Source organism: Petromyzon marinus, chromosome 11 (assembly GCF_048934315.1).
Source record: "Petromyzon marinus isolate PM22_M1 ecotype Great Lakes invasive population chromosome 11, UKy_Petmar_22M1.pri1.0, whole genome shotgun sequence".
Lineage (NCBI taxonomy): Eukaryota > Metazoa > Chordata > Hyperoartia > Petromyzontiformes > Petromyzontidae > Petromyzon > Petromyzon marinus.
The window spans coordinates 3,640,547-3,657,217 of record NC_133677.1 but is presented as its reverse complement, the minus strand read 5'-3'; the positions used below and the strand labels follow the sequence as shown (position 1 = coordinate 3,657,217).

The window sequence follows — 16,671 nt, the reverse complement described above, 5'->3', positions numbered from 1 at the left end:
CTTTCTGCGCATTTTCCAAACGCCGGCGGCCCGCGGGCACTTTTCAATCTCAAAAGCTTCTGTTGGCTAAACAGTAATGCCCGCTCGCGTACGCATATTGACGCCGCCTGTCTTTCATTTCACAAGTAGCCCATTGAACGCGCAAGGCAGCTGAGTGAAAGCCCACACCGACGGGCACCATCTGAAAACTCTATGTACGGCCGGAAAACAGTTATGACGATGTTACTAATTGTACGTGTGCAGCCCTAGCTGTCAATCCACTGCTGGATGAGCGTCTCCCCCACGCCATGCAAGAAGATCACAACGCTGCTCAGCGTAGTCTGGTGAAGATGGCGATCACGGACGTGGGAGTGTAAAACGACATTGTAACAAATGCCTTTTTTCCTGTGCTGCCCAGAATATAGCCCCCGCAGCAGCCCAGAACAGCTGTCGTGCATGACTGTCGCCCATCCAGGCACGAGTCAGTCTACACTCCCGCTTCATTCATGAGTCCTGACAAGTCGGACACATTGTGGGCCATTTGGTTACAAGCAATCTTACTTTACTCGACCGGGTTCTATCACAAGGACGTGGGAAAGTCCACTGCCAGATAACACGAAAAAATGAATCCACATGGCATCCAAGAGGCCACTTCAAATTCAATGGTTCATTCAAAGGAGGGTGGGGATGTCAGCAATACACATCTCGGAACACAAGCACAGGATGGGAAGAAACCCAAGAGGTCACTGTGGTCATCACGTACAGCCCTGGGTGGATTCAGAATTAAAAGCCGCAAGGCTGACGGGCTTCTCGGGAGCGGCCGCCTCCTCCCAAGCTAAGCGGCGTTACGCTACACTCGATCACACAGAAGAGAGCAGAAGACAGCCACTTGCGTGAGAAGAGGTCACTGCCATTGCGGCTTCTTCCATAACACTTGTGCTACAAAGGTTCATGGCCCTGGTGCCCGACCCTCGCCTTTAAGCAACACTTTTGAGTTGTTAACAAATCCCTCGATTAATCAGCATAAGTTAACTTCGGTTGTATTGGGCGCACAAGAATTTAAAAGCTGTGGGATTATGAAGAGCCACGTGACCGCTCAGAAGATTCATTGATTGAAATCGATTCTTATGATGACGATAGATGCAATGTACCATTATGAATAAGGATTGGTTGGATATGTGTATGAGCTTTTGTTCAATTTATCTGTCGGCGTCCACATTTCAGCTCCATTACTTCATAGCTGGTGATATGCACCGATTGAAAACTTTCCTCTCTCGGCACACTAGCAGACTGCTTTTCATTTATCGAAATATATTTTCCAAAAGCATTCCAACCTGCTCTAGCTCATCTCTATTTTACAAGTTTCATCCTTCTCAAATATTCAATAATTTACTGAGATATACATAAAAACTCACATTTATCAATAACATACACAGATCTAACACTCATTTGTGTTTTTCAATTGTGTCCCTCCCACAACTGTTTTATATATGTATTTATTAAAATTATTGTACAATACATATCATTGTGGTAAAGATCTATTTTAAGCCGCAATAAATAACTTATTTAGTAAAAATTTAGCCAAATTACACACAAGGTCATGTGACAACCTATATTGACCAATGAGTCCCACCGCCTATTGTTTCCCCACCCTACAGGAACCAACCAATCATTTGGCCTCACCCTACCACACTAGGTGCAATTGAGTAGACACAGAATGATGCATCATTTCATTGACACACGCCTCAATCCACGCACTTCGATTATTGACAGATTATGCAAATCCCATGCTCAGGTTAGATTGGGGTTAATTGTGCCTAACAAGGCAATACAAGATTGAACAAATGGGGCATTAAAAAGGCTCGATTCTTGAATCAAAATGACAGCCCCCAACTCATTACAATTCATATAATCACAGCGGCGGTGGCGGCGGTGGCGGTGGGGGCGGGGGAGCTAATCTTTACGCACCACAAAAGTGAACGGCGGCGGTGGCGGCGAGTGAAAGCGCGTTGCCACGGCCTTACCTTTAAAGGAGAGTTGCACAGGAACCGCTTGAACTGACAGGGCCCAGGCGTTGGCACGACGGCACAGGCGTGGGGCGTTCGGTCGGCCGGCCGGCCGGCGGCGGAGGAGAGGTAGCGGTGGAGAAGGGTGGGGGGGACGAATGAGAAAAAGTGGCCGGGAGAAAAATGCCACAAGATTAATAGGGTCAATAACCCTGTACTAACGGGCGTCTAACAAGGCAGGTTATTCGAGACGCAATCTCTGCTGAAACCCTAACCAACGTGGGCCTACGGGTGGCCTGACCCCGTCTCAGAACTACCCCCTGCTGCCCTACGCCTTGGCAATTCAAACCTCATTATTGCCTTTGACAACTGTCAAACAAGACACTGAGCTGAAGTGCCGCAGAACGATTTCATCAGAGAAATTCCCCAATGGCACCGCTTGTTTATATTTTTTTGTTGGAACGGTATTTTTATTTCTATTCTACCAAGCACGGTTGTCAGCCAGATGGCAAAGGCCTGAATGCATGCAGCTTCATGACATTTATTTGGAGTAACGCAAGGATCTGTCACGGTGTCTAGCCCACATTCACTTCTTTTTTTATTTTGTTCAATTTACAACAAACACAACTGTAATGTTAAAACAATAAGGTAACACATACATTAACTCAGCATGTAAAATATTTGAAAATGGTTAAACTGTGTTTGATACTCAATTAAATAACATTATTTAAACCTTGTCAATCCATTGTTGCATGAAAGCTTCCCCAAGCTATGCCGATCATGGAGGTTGTATGACCATACTTCACCATGTTGGTCAGTGCGGGTTTCTTCAGATACCACTCGCCACTGACATTAGAGCTGTGGCCGAGATTGAACTCGTCGTTGGGTTCATAGCGCAGTGCGCTAACCACTACATCATTGCTCCGTCCCACAGTATTCGCAAATAGTCTCAATTGAAACCACGTAATAACGGCTTCTAAATACATCAAACAACCTTTGAGATGACGTATTTCATTGGTATATTAAAGGAAACATCGAAAATATTTAGAGGAAATTAGAATCTCTATATTGAAACACCATACATTCACAATGAGATCAGAATATGTTTTTATACCGGAGAAATCCGATGAGCTTTAAAGCTCTTTATCACATTCTCTGTATATAATACAAAAAGTTAAATTTCAAAACACAGTGAACCAGGAAGCTGGGTGGTTCAGGAGTCAGAGAACTGACATGGCACTTCTGAGATTCTGGGTCTCAATCTGGGTGTGAGCCACCACTGCTTGAACTGAGTTCTCGATCAGTTGCTTTGACGGCCTCACAGTCCAGCCACCAACGACGGCAAAAGAAAAATCCATGAGATTAAATTACGTGCTGCATTCATAATATTTACTACATTTCAGCTCTGACAATTCATATGAAAATATCAATACGAGCGCCATGTTGCAAACATTTCTCCGTAGCAGGGCACGTGGGAAAATGCGCCCACTAAGTGTGCAGATTTTTTTAAAAAGTCAAGTGAAAACAGGTCACAAGTACGTAGTTCTAGAATATCGTGCCAACTCACAAGAGTGATGCAATGGATCCACGAGCATTCCAGCTGGACAGTGTCTCATGACATAACACCGATGGCACAATGTTAACAGAATTGATGTATCACAAGGGCCACCTCCAGCCAAGCCAGAATTAAAGCCACACCAACGCCCCAAGTCAGACCTTTGTCACGAACTCCCATAAGGAGAGACCTTACTCCGCTTGCTTCTTTTAAAATCTCGCTTACGTCTCAGTAAGGGCCCAAATCCAGCGGTTCTCAATCCGTGGGTCTCACTCCACCGCCACTCCCTACCCAGGGAAGCGCTAGAGCCTTTCAAGAGGGGCGCAGGCTGTGGCATGAATACTGTGCAGGAGACATTTTTACTGTGTACGGTGAAAATCAGCACCATGATGTAGATTAGAAGACAAACTAATATACAACAAAAAGGAAATGCCTTACGAACATCGTGTTGACTAAAGCCTTGGACATATGATCTTTCTGCGTATTTTGGTCTTGATTGGAGGGGTCACCATTTCAAGCAGATTGAGAATAACTGCCCTACCTTGCATCATTATAATTGGGTTTTTCCCCTTTTTTCTGGCAACAAAATTGAAACCTTTTTACAAGGAATCATGTGTGCATTAACCACAATACATAAAACCTTGGATTGCGAGCATAATTCGTTCCGGAAACGTGTCTGTAATCCAAAGCACTCGTATATCAAAGCACTCGTATATCAGTTGTGATCACGTGACGCTCGGCAGATAAAGCTTATACGTACTACTCGTATTGCAAGACCTCGCTCATTTATCAAATTAATATTTATTTAAAAAATTTGCTGGTCTTGCAAAACGCTCGCAGACCAAGTTACTCGCAATCCAAGGTTTTACTGTACTTGTGGTCAAAATGCAAAAAAAAAACACACTGATAATATATGCATTGTCCTTGAAGCTGATGCGCCCGCTTAGTGGCTTTCTTTTGAGCCTCGTCTCAATTGGTGCTAGACCAAAGGACGCCAAAAGGCGTACTGGAAAAGGAGGTCTAATGATGTAGATGCTTAACTCGTGCCCTCATTACTTTGATAGTGCATTGTCTTTGAGCTGTACGTCTTTTGGCATCCTCTGGTCGAGCACCAATTGAGACGAGGCTCAAAAGAAAGCCGTCTCTGGTGTGGACCAATCAGTTTCAAGGACAATGCATATATTATCAGTGTGTTTTTTGTTTGTATTGTGGTTAATGCACACATGATTCCTTGTAAAAAGGTTTCAGTTTTGTTGCCAGAAAGAAAGGGGGAAAACCGTATTATTATATTTTGGTACTGGTAAAGGAGGTCTAATGATGTACTTGCATCATTACTTAAACATTTTCCTGGGTTTTGCACAAAAGAGGACACTTGTCACAATGACGTGTGGGGCATTTGTTTTTGCAAAAATACATCCGTGTCATCTTGACAATGGAAAGTTTGCCTTCATGGAATTTTAGGCTCCTTAAATTTAAACTATAGGCCATGACGGAAGTGGAGTTATTTGAAGATTCACAGGCCTGGTGGATTATTAACGTGCTGCTCGCACTACTCTGCAGGGAGGGCATGAGCTGTTGCAGTCACCTGGGAGGGATCACGTAAGAATATGCAGTTAATATAAATGCTGGGCAGTGCAACTGCTTCGTTTGCAATGCACAAGAATTATCAACACTTTACCATTTATTTATTTTTGTTGTTTTTACACAATGTTCCATGTTACCCTCTTTCCCTCGCTGCCACATCTCAAGTCCGTTTAACCCCAGCCCTATTTTACGCACACAATTTCCAAAGTGGAATGTTTTTATTTCCGCCATGGTTTTTCGCGTGGGTAAATGTCTTTGTTCTCTTGCTTGATTTATGCAGTACATAGCCAGTAAGAACAAAGTGCGCAAAAAAACGAGTGCTAAGGTTCGCAGCAACACTGGAAATCTAAGCAAGCTGGGCCAATTCCAAATTCTACATTTTGTCCCAGATTAACAAATCGATGACAGGCCACCAGCGTGATTAATGAAGATCGAGGATGGCCTTCACTCCTACGAGCAGCAACACATGGCTTGGAACAGACGGGCAACAACACTCTGAGCCAATGGCAGCATGAATCCACGAAACTATCTGCAGTCAGATGGATTACCCGGCACTGGCTAAATTTCATCGGGCACTACATTATCAGCATGCTCATGATCCCGATACAGAGAGACTACCCTTATTTTCTGAATTTGGCAGACAAAAGGCACCCACACCCATACGAGAGGTGGCTGAAAAAAAGTAAAAAGGTAATTTGTATTTCTCTGCCGTAGCTTTAGCCAGGACGTGCTCAGATATAAATTAGAGTTCGGGCATTAGGATTGCATAAATCTGGCCGCCAAGTGGGCTGGCGGGTCACGTAGAATACGGTTGTTTTGCTTTGGTTTTGCAGTCCAACATGGCTGGCGCCACATCATCATCATCCTCCTGCCTTATTAATCCTGCAAATGTAGCCCGACCCCTGCGGCGGCAAGCGAGACTCGGGAGGATTTGCTTTGGGGGAATCACGTGCCTGGCAGGGCATGGCACAACTGGCTCTGTTAAACCTACAGACCATCATCACAACATGCCAGGCAAAGCAGAAACTTATTCACACATGCAGAATGTAGCCCGGGGCACAATAAGCAGCCAAGTGAAGGTTTATATATTTTTTGCTAATAATGATACCCATGGGCATCATAAAAATACTGTTCACATGATCCTCTCATACGGATTAGGTGAATCTTTTAAGGCATACCCAACAATAGGCAAGATGAGATGAAGGCAGCATGTATAATTTCCTGTCCATGACATCGCTACATTTTTAACTCATTGCTGCTGAACATGTTCCATGATTAAAGTTGCATAGTCGGTCATGGAAATGCAAAGGCAATAATTACATTCAGTGGCTTTCCTGAAAAAAATATCACTTTGTATTCATTATTTTATGTTTTGATTTAAAGCTTTCGTGACTGCAGGGATTCATATTCTTGGTTCTTTGCTGTGGTTTTCACACCTGATGATGATTGCTTGTGTTGCAGTCGAAACGTCGTGAGAATGTTATTGTTTTATATTTTTATTATTTTATTGTTTCCCTTCTAAGCGACTTTACCGAAAGACCCAAGAATATTATTTTATGTGTTTTGCGAGATACATCAAGCTGAGAATGGGGAACACAATGCACGGGCCAACACCTTAACGCATTTTTTCGTTATCACAGATTTGAGAAATAAACAAATTAAAATCCCACTTGGTGGGGTTATCTATGGCACGGATTTTAGTACTCACGGGAACAGACTATCAAAGGATTCTAAGTCCTTCTTGCCAAGTTCTTGCCAGATGGCCTCACACGAGCTCGACTATATAAAACACTTTCATTCCATCAATGTGTCTAGGCATGCAAGCCATCGAGTACAAAAGGCCGTTCCAGTTCATCGGCCAAGAGTACGGAATTGAAACTAGACGTGTTTACAATGACAAGGGGGGCTTCGTGATGATGGCAGAAGTATAAATGTAAACGTTGAGGTGCAGATCCATATTGTTATTGCTGTTTAACCAACTTACATTCCAACTGCGATATCAGCGGCATGTCACGAGCCATAGATATTTCCATTCGTAACTCTGCAGTTTGCAGCGCGCCCCCTAATATCGGAGGATGGCCCTCGAAGATGGTATCAAATAACTACTCCGAGGTCATAAACAGTTCTCTTTATCTACACTCGCGGCACACCTTTTACATGCTGTGCAAAGGTTGTTCGTCATATGACAATCAATCTCATAACGAATTTGCCAAATTATGTTAAAAACTAAATTTAATGTGATGGGGGTTTTCGTACAGCCATTGGTAACTGAGCTGAAACCATAAACTCACTATATACGAGAATCCGGTTAAATCACGGGCGGCTTCCTGGATATAGCTTACACAGACTGTTGGGGCAAAATGCTGTTAGCGAGTACCTAAGTAGGCCAGCATGACACAAGAGGGGGTGGGTGGCCAGCACCACGGTCAGCCGCCTTTGTCTCCCCAGTGGTGATGTTTACACACCGCACCAGGTACCCATTTGAAGACGAGTCGAGCTAGAGGAGGCCCAGGACCGGTTCACATAATCGTCACCGGTGTTGGCCGTGAGCGGGAATCGAAACTTGGGTTGCCGGGTTCGTGGCGCTGACCGCGACACTGCCACTCAGCGGCGCCAGCGTGGCGCTTGAACCTCTGAACCAACCGGCAGCAACGAAGATCTAAATCCATCTTCACAGTTGTGGCACCACACCAGGCCCCTGAGTAGTTACATTTCTTTTAACTATTTAGATTTTTTTGTTTTTCCTCATATGTAAATGTAATACTGACATGTGCATAAAATGTCGGTATGGCCTCTGCAGATTCAATGCCAGGTCGGCTCTTTAAAAGCAAGTTAGTGTGAATTCCGGTGGGTGCACGCAAAAATCCACGAACAAAAAAATATGACATGACGAGGCATGCATCCAGATCAATTTGTTTGCATACTAGCTATACTTGGCCCATTTCAACAGGGTATATAACACTTCATGTTTGGCGAGTGCATGGCGAGTAAAAAAAAAATGGCCCAAAAACTGCAATTTAAAGTAAAGGGGGAGGGAGGTGGTCTTACTTTGACTCTGCTGCACAGCGATTAAACCGGGAGAAATGCCAGTTTAAATGGTAATTTGCAAAGGTCGCATGAATGAAATATTTACAAGATTGCAAGTCAGGAAATGGGAATCTATTACCCAATAATCCGATCCCATTTTTTTGCACTCCGCCAATCTGAATTCAGCACCCATCTTCAGAGTACCGAGCGAAAGCAGGGGGGGGGGGGGCTTCACGTTATTGTTCAATTTAAAAAAAAAATCCTAAAGCTTCAATGCAGAAGAATTTTGCAGTGCCGTGCAGTTTTCCCAGGCCATTTCGGAAAATGTCCCAACACTTTAAAAGCAGCAGCAGCAACAACAAAAATGGGCCCAGAAGCCACAAGCTGACGAAAAATGAGAATTACCTCGTAGCTTTAACATATGCCTTGCAATTACACTAAGATCCACACACTCATGTGCAGGTCTATAAACAGCACAAGATGTAAAGTGGAGAATAAGATTTGTTAATTGGCTCGACTATGGCTGTGTATTGGTACAAACTAAATCTCTTTAAAGGAAACAATGACCCATATTAAGGCTTGTTCAATAACTGGTTCTGTAAAAATATGGCTTTGGTTAATGTACAATTCAAACCCAGAAAAATACACGTCCTAATGTTTATTGGTGTAGTATCTGCTGATTTTTTTCAGCATATATCAACAAATAAATAAAACTAGGCGTGTAATAAAGCATTGATTATTTAATTAAAGTAGATTATCCTCACAATACATCCATCAAATCATGCGCTTGAGAATGATACGAGTCCGTGCTCAATCCGCTGCTGCATTAAGGCCTCGACAAGCCATCAGCATCTCTCACAGTCTTGCAATGCAAAAATCCATCCAGTAATTGCAAATGAGCTGATTTCATTGCTCCATCTCCGCATTGGACATGGTATTGGGTGTGTTCCCTCCTTTGACTGCCACTCCGTCGTTAGTCTCGGCCACCGGACGTCATCCCTTTGAGCGACGCGTCCTGCCGATGTGGACCACATGAGCCCTGAGCCAATGGAGGCTCTGCATAAACCACAATGGCAAAAATAATGAAATCTGGAACTGAATCGAGTCCCTGGATCGTGACAATTGATCATACTGCAAAAAGGACAAATCGTTACATTGTTAATCATGGAATGTGCAGCAAATGCATGTGGCAGTGAATAAAATATGGGCGACTTTACCAACCAGCACCGATCAGCAAAGTGAAGTGTGGTAAAATATCTCCCATGAGCCACGTCGTGATGCTCTCATCCAGCAGTGGATTAACAAAAGGGCTCTGCTGGCAACTGTCTGTAGTGTCTAGAGGCATTCAACAATGCAGTATTTAAATTGTGGACTGTGTATGGGACTGCCCCAGCTCTGAATGTACAGACTTCACACGCGTGCACACAGCCGTCTGCAACTTTGGCGGAATACACAAATGCACCACAGACGCCCCGAGAGGCTCAGACAAACATAAAGAACCGAGCCAGCAGAGAACACAGGAAAGCATTCATTACGGCCTATAAAATGATGACACGCATGCCGAAAAGTGCGTGTCTCTTAAATTCCACCTTTTTATTTATGGGGAACAGGAAGCCCAGGTTATTTTTATAATCCTTCATCTCTCCGTGCAGCTCTCGTAGAGGGTGGGTTTAAAGCACGCACGCACACTATGAACCTTCTTTATTTCTCCACTGTGAATAGCCTTGAAGAGAGCCTGACTCCTCTGCTGATTTGTAGTGTTACTTTATTCATGTGATCTCAGATTAGCTGTTCCTATTTTGAATGTGTTTGTCAGGGGTCGGCAGTGTCAATTTCAACTGAAGAACAGACTACAAACGCCAGGCACAATGGCTTTCATTGGTTTATTAGATATGCGATGATTGAAAGTATCTATGCGATCAAGAAAAAACGTTTTTTCCATGAAGACCAATGGACAAGGCTGGTGACAGAATGGAATCGAAAGGAGAGCACATGCAAAACAGAATGACCACTGCAGTGGATAGAAAGGTGATGAGATCTGCTAATGTGCAGGAGATGGATTTCAGCATTGCAGGATCATCTGCAATGGTACTAATGTGGGGAGGTCTTTATTCAGTAGTGGAGAGATCATAACTGAAGATGACGATGAACCTACTGCTCGAATTACATTTTTAAAATAAAAAGCCATTTCGCACAGATCTGACTATACAATTGTAAATAAAGAAAAAAATGTCTCCCCTTCTGTTAAATTTTTACATATTAATTTCCACCATTACATTCCAAATGTGATATCGGCATGACAAAAAAAATTCCAAAATCCTTTTGGAACAACTCACAGCTAGTGGGGTATCACCCTGTGTCTGAATGATATGCAAGGTCACAGCAGTGGACCTCTTTATTCCTCACTTGGAAAAAAGAGATTTCAGAAGTAGTAGTTGCAGAATGGATCGTTCTGAAAAAAAGAGGATTTGCACAACTCGGAGAGAATCCCAAATAGATGCCTCTTCTCACGACATGACATTGGTTGAACAATCGGAATAAAATTGGGGGAAATATTTTTGTTTTAGGACCAGGGGGTGGCACTTTGATAATTGACATGTTAGGCTAACCCATAACAGAGCATTCTCAGATTCTGCAGGTGTAAATGGCCAGTCAGTGTATCTCTCTTTAAAGCAATGGGCATTGAGTCGAGACCATGCTTTCGTACCGAGATCGATTACACGCTTAGGTAGCCAGGAAGACCAGATGCCCTCGGCAAGTGCCATTGACCAGAGGGTTGCGTTAATGGAGGTGAAAGGATACAAAAAGTTGCTGGTGTCTCGCGAGAAAAACGGCGCGCCGAACATTTTATTCTGCCCTAAAACAAACTTACAAATGCTTTATTTTTTCTGGGTTGCATCAGATCATCCATAAATCTGGCAGCGGTTTTTATTTTTGTTACTTTTCTATAGCAAAAAAACTAATTTCCAGCTGCGTGAGGTTTTTTTTTTTTAAAGGCACCGTCGAAAATTATTTGCATTATCGCTAGCGACCTGCAGGCGGTCACGTTGACTCAAAAGTCGCGAGGCCTCGTGACAAGAGACTTAAGCGTAGAGCACAATTAGTGCAGAGAGTAAGCGGGTCACGAGGGAAGGGGGCAAAGAATAATACAAGGTGGGATTGCTCGAGTCTGCTTTGACAGGAACTCACAGGCAATTACGAACAAACTATTAATATTCCTTATACATTTGAGTGCATTAGACGCGCTTCATTCGAAGCCGATCGATGCTTAACTGAAATTCGGTTGTTCGTATGAAGAAAACAGTCGATGGACAATTTAGGTGTATTGTTACATCGCAGGACCGCGGGAAATGATGGTGGCTTTTATTCAGCAGTGGATTGATCCTCAATGGTAATGATGATGATGATGACAGATTAGAGTAATCCAAAATAAGTTGCTGAACAGGCATCTAATATTAATATATGAATGCATACAGCCATGTTGGATCATTTGTTAGTCTTTCGGCAGAAAGGTGTTTATTTATGAGATACGTTGTTTATTATTGTGTGCTACATGGAAGCTGCAAGAAGAAAGGCTCCAGGAAATGCAACCACGACAAAATATCCTGTTCAAGAACACAACAAATATAATTTTCATCATCTACATCATTTGTTTAGGGAGGTGACAAGAGCATGCTTTGGTGCACATGGGGATGGATAGCAAGGGCCACGCAGGCTGCCAATTGGCTCACAAGCTCTGCGCTGGCATGGCAAAGCGTGGGAAGCCGGCCAATTGATCTGGCACCATAGGTCTGAATTCATGCCAGGTTTTTTAAAACACACGAACAACAAATAAAAAATTGCCGCACACAAGACAAATGCAAGGAGCTTAAATCCAATCACTGTTAAACCACTACCACAATATTTCTTTACGGAATGTAAAAAAAATTCACAATATTTGAAATACGTTTTTCAAAATGAGACATCAGCTATTATCAATCCACTGCTAGATTAAGGCCTCCCAAAGACGCTGCCATCTGTCATGAGCCTTTAGCAACACACCTTGCACCCTGCACACGAGCCGACTTCATTGCTCCATCTCCATGCTCCATTCCTTGGCCGCCACTTTGTCGGTAATCTTTATCATTGCCCATCATCAGTCTGTCCACTTACTTTATTCCACGGTCAACATTTTGTCCGATTTGTGTGCTCCTCTGTCTCATTCCCAGTGTAGGTAGCAGTTTGAGATTGGGAGGTTTAACCGAATGTCATTGCAAATTACTGAATGCTGTCACATTAAATAAGATTCACAATTATGAATTTTGACATCGTCCATTTCATTTTTATGGCGCATTATCAAAATAACTGGTGGCAGCTGTACTCCTTTAGAACTCGCTTACCACCAATATGGCTAATGAGCAGTAAATTTCTTTTGTTTTTTATTAAACTGGCAACAAGAAATATCGCTGCTACTCTAAACTGTTTAAATATATATGCAGTATAATAATGAGATGTTAAAAAGCAGGAGATAATTATATAATTTTACAGCCCTTTCTGAATTCACAATTGGAAGGTCTCCTCATGCTATTTTCATGGAGGGCTTAATTTGACCATACTTCACCATGGTGGTCAATGCGGGTTAATAAAAAGGTGGGGGGAGGGGTCTAGCCAATGACTGGTTGAGACATCACATGCCAGTGAGATTAGCCGTGGCTGAGATTCAAACTCAGGTCGCCAGGTTCAAAGCACAGTGGCACTAACCACCGGATTACCACTCCAACCCATAAAACGCAAGCATACAATGAGCAAAATTGAACGTTAAACAACGCACCATTTATATATATGTAGCTTTAAACGATGTGGTCGCTGGCAATGATGATGATGGAAGTAAAAAAACGCACCTCCTCAGAGCAGCACTGCTCCGGAGCGTCCTTGTGCACGGCCACCTGGTACTTGGCATAGAGCGCCGCCGACGTGTCAAACGAGGCCCTAAACGAGTCATTCTCTAGCGAGCATGGCACCAGCCTCAACTTTAAATGGTGCCGGGCCACAGCGAGGCAGGGGCAGGGGAGGAGGCACACAAGGATGGAGTTTAGGCAGCGTGGCTCAACGACTGCGAAGCCCAACCCATCTTTCACACCTGCTCAGAGGAGAGTCCGTCACAAGAAATCAGAGCGGTGTCGGTGACTCTGAATGGACCCACACGACAAAAAGCACGAACAGCTGGGATTGAGTTATATCAACCTGCTCTCGATTTTTCAGTTCGCAACTTATTTCCATAAGCTTGTCGTTGGGAATTTGTCCAACGGCAAGGCATACGGGCCATCGAGTATTATGGAATATTTTGTTTCAAAAGAATGTTCACTCAGGAAGTAGCTTAATTGTTTTTTTGGTATTTTTATGTTAATTCAAAAGCCAGCTGTTTTGCTCATGAGTGGATTTCCATACTCGAGGTGAGTCAGTAAGATCGTCTCTCTTTCAACCAGGCCAAGGACCAAATTTGCGGATATTTTTTTGTTAAAGTCAAGATTTAGAATTGGGCTCCAGTTGGGGCCTACCATAGCCTCCTCCACAACCCCTGTCTCGGTGAGCGGACATGCGACGGTTTGTCACCCGAGCGCCCACGACGCGCGCTAGGCCTCTAACCTGCTCCTGCGAGGGTCTGCTGGGGGGGTCCTTGTGTACGACCACCTGGTAGCGCTTGTAGAGGAGGTAGGACACCGGGAAGCTGGCCAGGAACTCAGAGCTGGGCGGAGACGACCTCACTAGCCTCACCTGAAGCAAGGGGCCACCGATAGGAGCATGCAGCGGAAGGGCCACACAATTCAAGAGGGTGGGGGGAGTGAGGGGGGAAGACAAGGCAACATAACGTTTAAACGCAAAAACACAGACTGTCACGGGGCCAACGCGTACATACCAGGTCACTGTAACTCGGCACAAAAAACATCGCAAGAGCAAACAAATCATAATTTCAGTGATGAGAAAAACTGAACCCATCTTAATGTGTAAACCACCATTTTCCACTATATTTGCAATGTCTTGAATATCTGCAAGAATTACTCGAAAAGTGACTCGAACCATCTGATCAAAATTAGGTTATTTTCTCCGTTTAGCATTATACGAACGGGGCATTATTTGAGGGCAATGGTTTGAAATGACATTTTTTTGGGTTCCGTAACAATTATTGGTTGTGACAATGTTAACGAGCATAAAACGTAGCAGGAAATAGGTGGTGACCATTCAGATACACGTGGAGTAGAACTGAGTGCAAAATAATACGGGACTGGTTTGATCGTTTCCTTTTCATCATGACTCAATGGTACACAACGAAAAAGCTGCGGCTGCGAATAGCACGGTTGCTAAGTGCTGACTTGCTGACAACAATGCCACTGTCAAAAATCGCAGTCTTCATGAGTGACACCCACCACACAAACAGCAACAGTGGGGCAAGCTGCGGCCTCCAGTCTCTGCGCAAGCCAAACGGACCGCAAATCTTTCCCTTTTGGTCAGGCGCCTAAACACACACAGACGGTGTCGCTGAATTTACCAGAGAGAGGGAACTTCCCGCAGGCAGCCCCAGTGAGGCAGTACTGAAGGGACCATTGTTCCCGCCAGCGTGGTGCGCGCCAGCAGCAGCAGCGGCGTTGGCGGAGTGGAGCGGTGGTGTAGCGGTTAGCGGTCTGCGCTACGAACCCGGTGACCCGAGTTCGATTCCCGCTCACGGCCAACGCCAGTGACGATTGCCTGAACCGGTCCTGGGCCTCCCCTAGGTTGACTCAGCCACAAATGAGTAACCCGGTTCGGTGTGTAAACATTGCCACTCGAAAGACAAAGGCGGCCGGGCGTGGTGCTGGCCACCGACCCCCCTCGTGTGCTGTGCTGGCCCTCATAGGTGCTACACGCTAACAGCACTTGCCCCAACAGTCTGTTAAGGCTATACGGTGAGATCTTTGTCTTTGGTGGTGGTGGCTGGTGGAGGAATGGAGGGCGGATGGAGGCAGGCGGCCGAGCGAACGGAGCGAGCGGGTCGGCGAGCGGCCTAGCGGGTGGGCGAGCGGACGAGCGAGCGGGTTGGCGAGCGGCCTAGCGGGTGGGCTAGCGGACGAGCGAGCGGGTCGGCGAGCGGCCTAGCGGGTGGGCGAGCGGACGAGCGAGCGGGTCGGCGAGCGGCCTAGCGGGTGGTCGAGCGGACAAGCACGTGGGCGAGTGGGCCGCGAATCAGCTGGACAAACAGAGCACGCTCCCCGCCACCTTGAGCTGTGAACCCGCATCGTGAAGCCTTGCGACACGCGGTAGCTGCTGTCATGAAGAAAGCGTCCCGTCTAACGGTGCTCTGATGCGGCTTCATTGAGTAAGACCCAAGGTGTCGGAATGAAGAGTCATGGAAAAGGATCCCCCCACCCCCCGCCCACCCTATATACGCACCACAAAGGGTGAAGTGGATTCCCGTTGGAGTATAAAAAAAATGTTAACACTTCTGAGAATTTGCAATAACACCACAAGAAATGTTCTGCTGCCTCCAGGCTCTGGAGACCACCTGGAGAAGATTCCAGGCAATGCGTTGACAATGATGGCAAAGAAGTGAAGCTATTAACATACATTTGCTTTAAAACAAGTCCCATATGAGTGTTAACATTTTTTGAAGCACCCTGTATAAGGAGCGGAACGGTGCGTAGGCCAATTGCCAAATCACCTCCGAATGAGCAAGGAAAGTGCTTGGATGGGTGACCACCATGCATACAATATGAGTGATATAAGCCGCTGTTGAGAGCAGCATGAATCCATTGTTGTATTGTACTACGTTCCCATGCCCATGCTCACTGCCGTCACCAACCTGTACTTGCCAGCATAGTGAGGTAGGGTCAAATAAGCCCCAAGACTGACAAAAGGGCCATTATACCTGTACACCACATATATAGCATGAACATGTACAGATGCACTGATGCAGATGTAAATCTATTCTTACACTCACAAAACACGACTCCAATCTTACACGCAATAATCTTATGATTTACAAATTGCACACAATTTTACACAAGCAATATGTTAATGTTATATTTGCGCCAATGGAGTGAACAAAACTAGACAAGCACGACAGAATGAGAAACAATACGAACATGACAGAAAATAACGTTACAAAACAGCCCCCGAATAGCCAAAATTAATCAAATCGTTTGCTCTAAGCCTCTTACCAAGGCAACTGGCCAGCCTATACTCTTTGGTTCTATTCAGTAAAGTCACGTAGGTAAAAATAAAATAACAAAAAATCACGACGTTTCGGCCACAACACAAGTGGCCTTTTCTTAACGTCTTAACGTCGTGATTTTTTGTTATTTTATTTTTACCTACGTGACTTTACCGAATAGAACCAAAGAGTATGGATCCTTGCAGTCACGAAAGCTTCAAATCTAGAATTGATAACCTCTACGGGGAGGGCTTTCACCTGTCTGTTAGAGCTTTCAACAGACAACGGGACAAGAAGTCAAAGCTCATCGAGACGCTGACCTTCCTCAAAAGATGCCGTGACAACAAGCTTAAAGG

At 44.7% G+C, this 16,671-nt stretch overlaps 1 protein-coding gene across 7 annotated transcripts in view; it reads right to left on the bottom strand.

Annotated features, from left to right (window-relative positions):
- ATE1 (arginyltransferase 1) overlaps nt 1-16,671 on the bottom strand; it is a 99,967-nt gene that overhangs the window by 65,881 nt on the left and 17,415 nt on the right. For 3 of the 7 annotated variants that reach the window (XM_076066303.1, XM_032952321.2, XM_076066305.1), the window contains exons 7-8: nt 13,777-13,905; nt 2,004-2,036 (exon numbers count right to left, since the gene is read on the bottom strand). In XM_076066303.1, the coding sequence (XP_075922418.1) occupies nt 2,004-2,036; nt 13,777-13,905 (162 nt within the window). Of the gene's footprint in view, nt 1-2,003; nt 2,037-13,031; nt 13,161-13,776; nt 13,906-16,671 lie in introns of all 7 variants that reach the window. The other 4 variants (XM_076066304.1, XM_032952322.2, XM_076066307.1 and 1 more) reach the window with 3 other exon arrangements.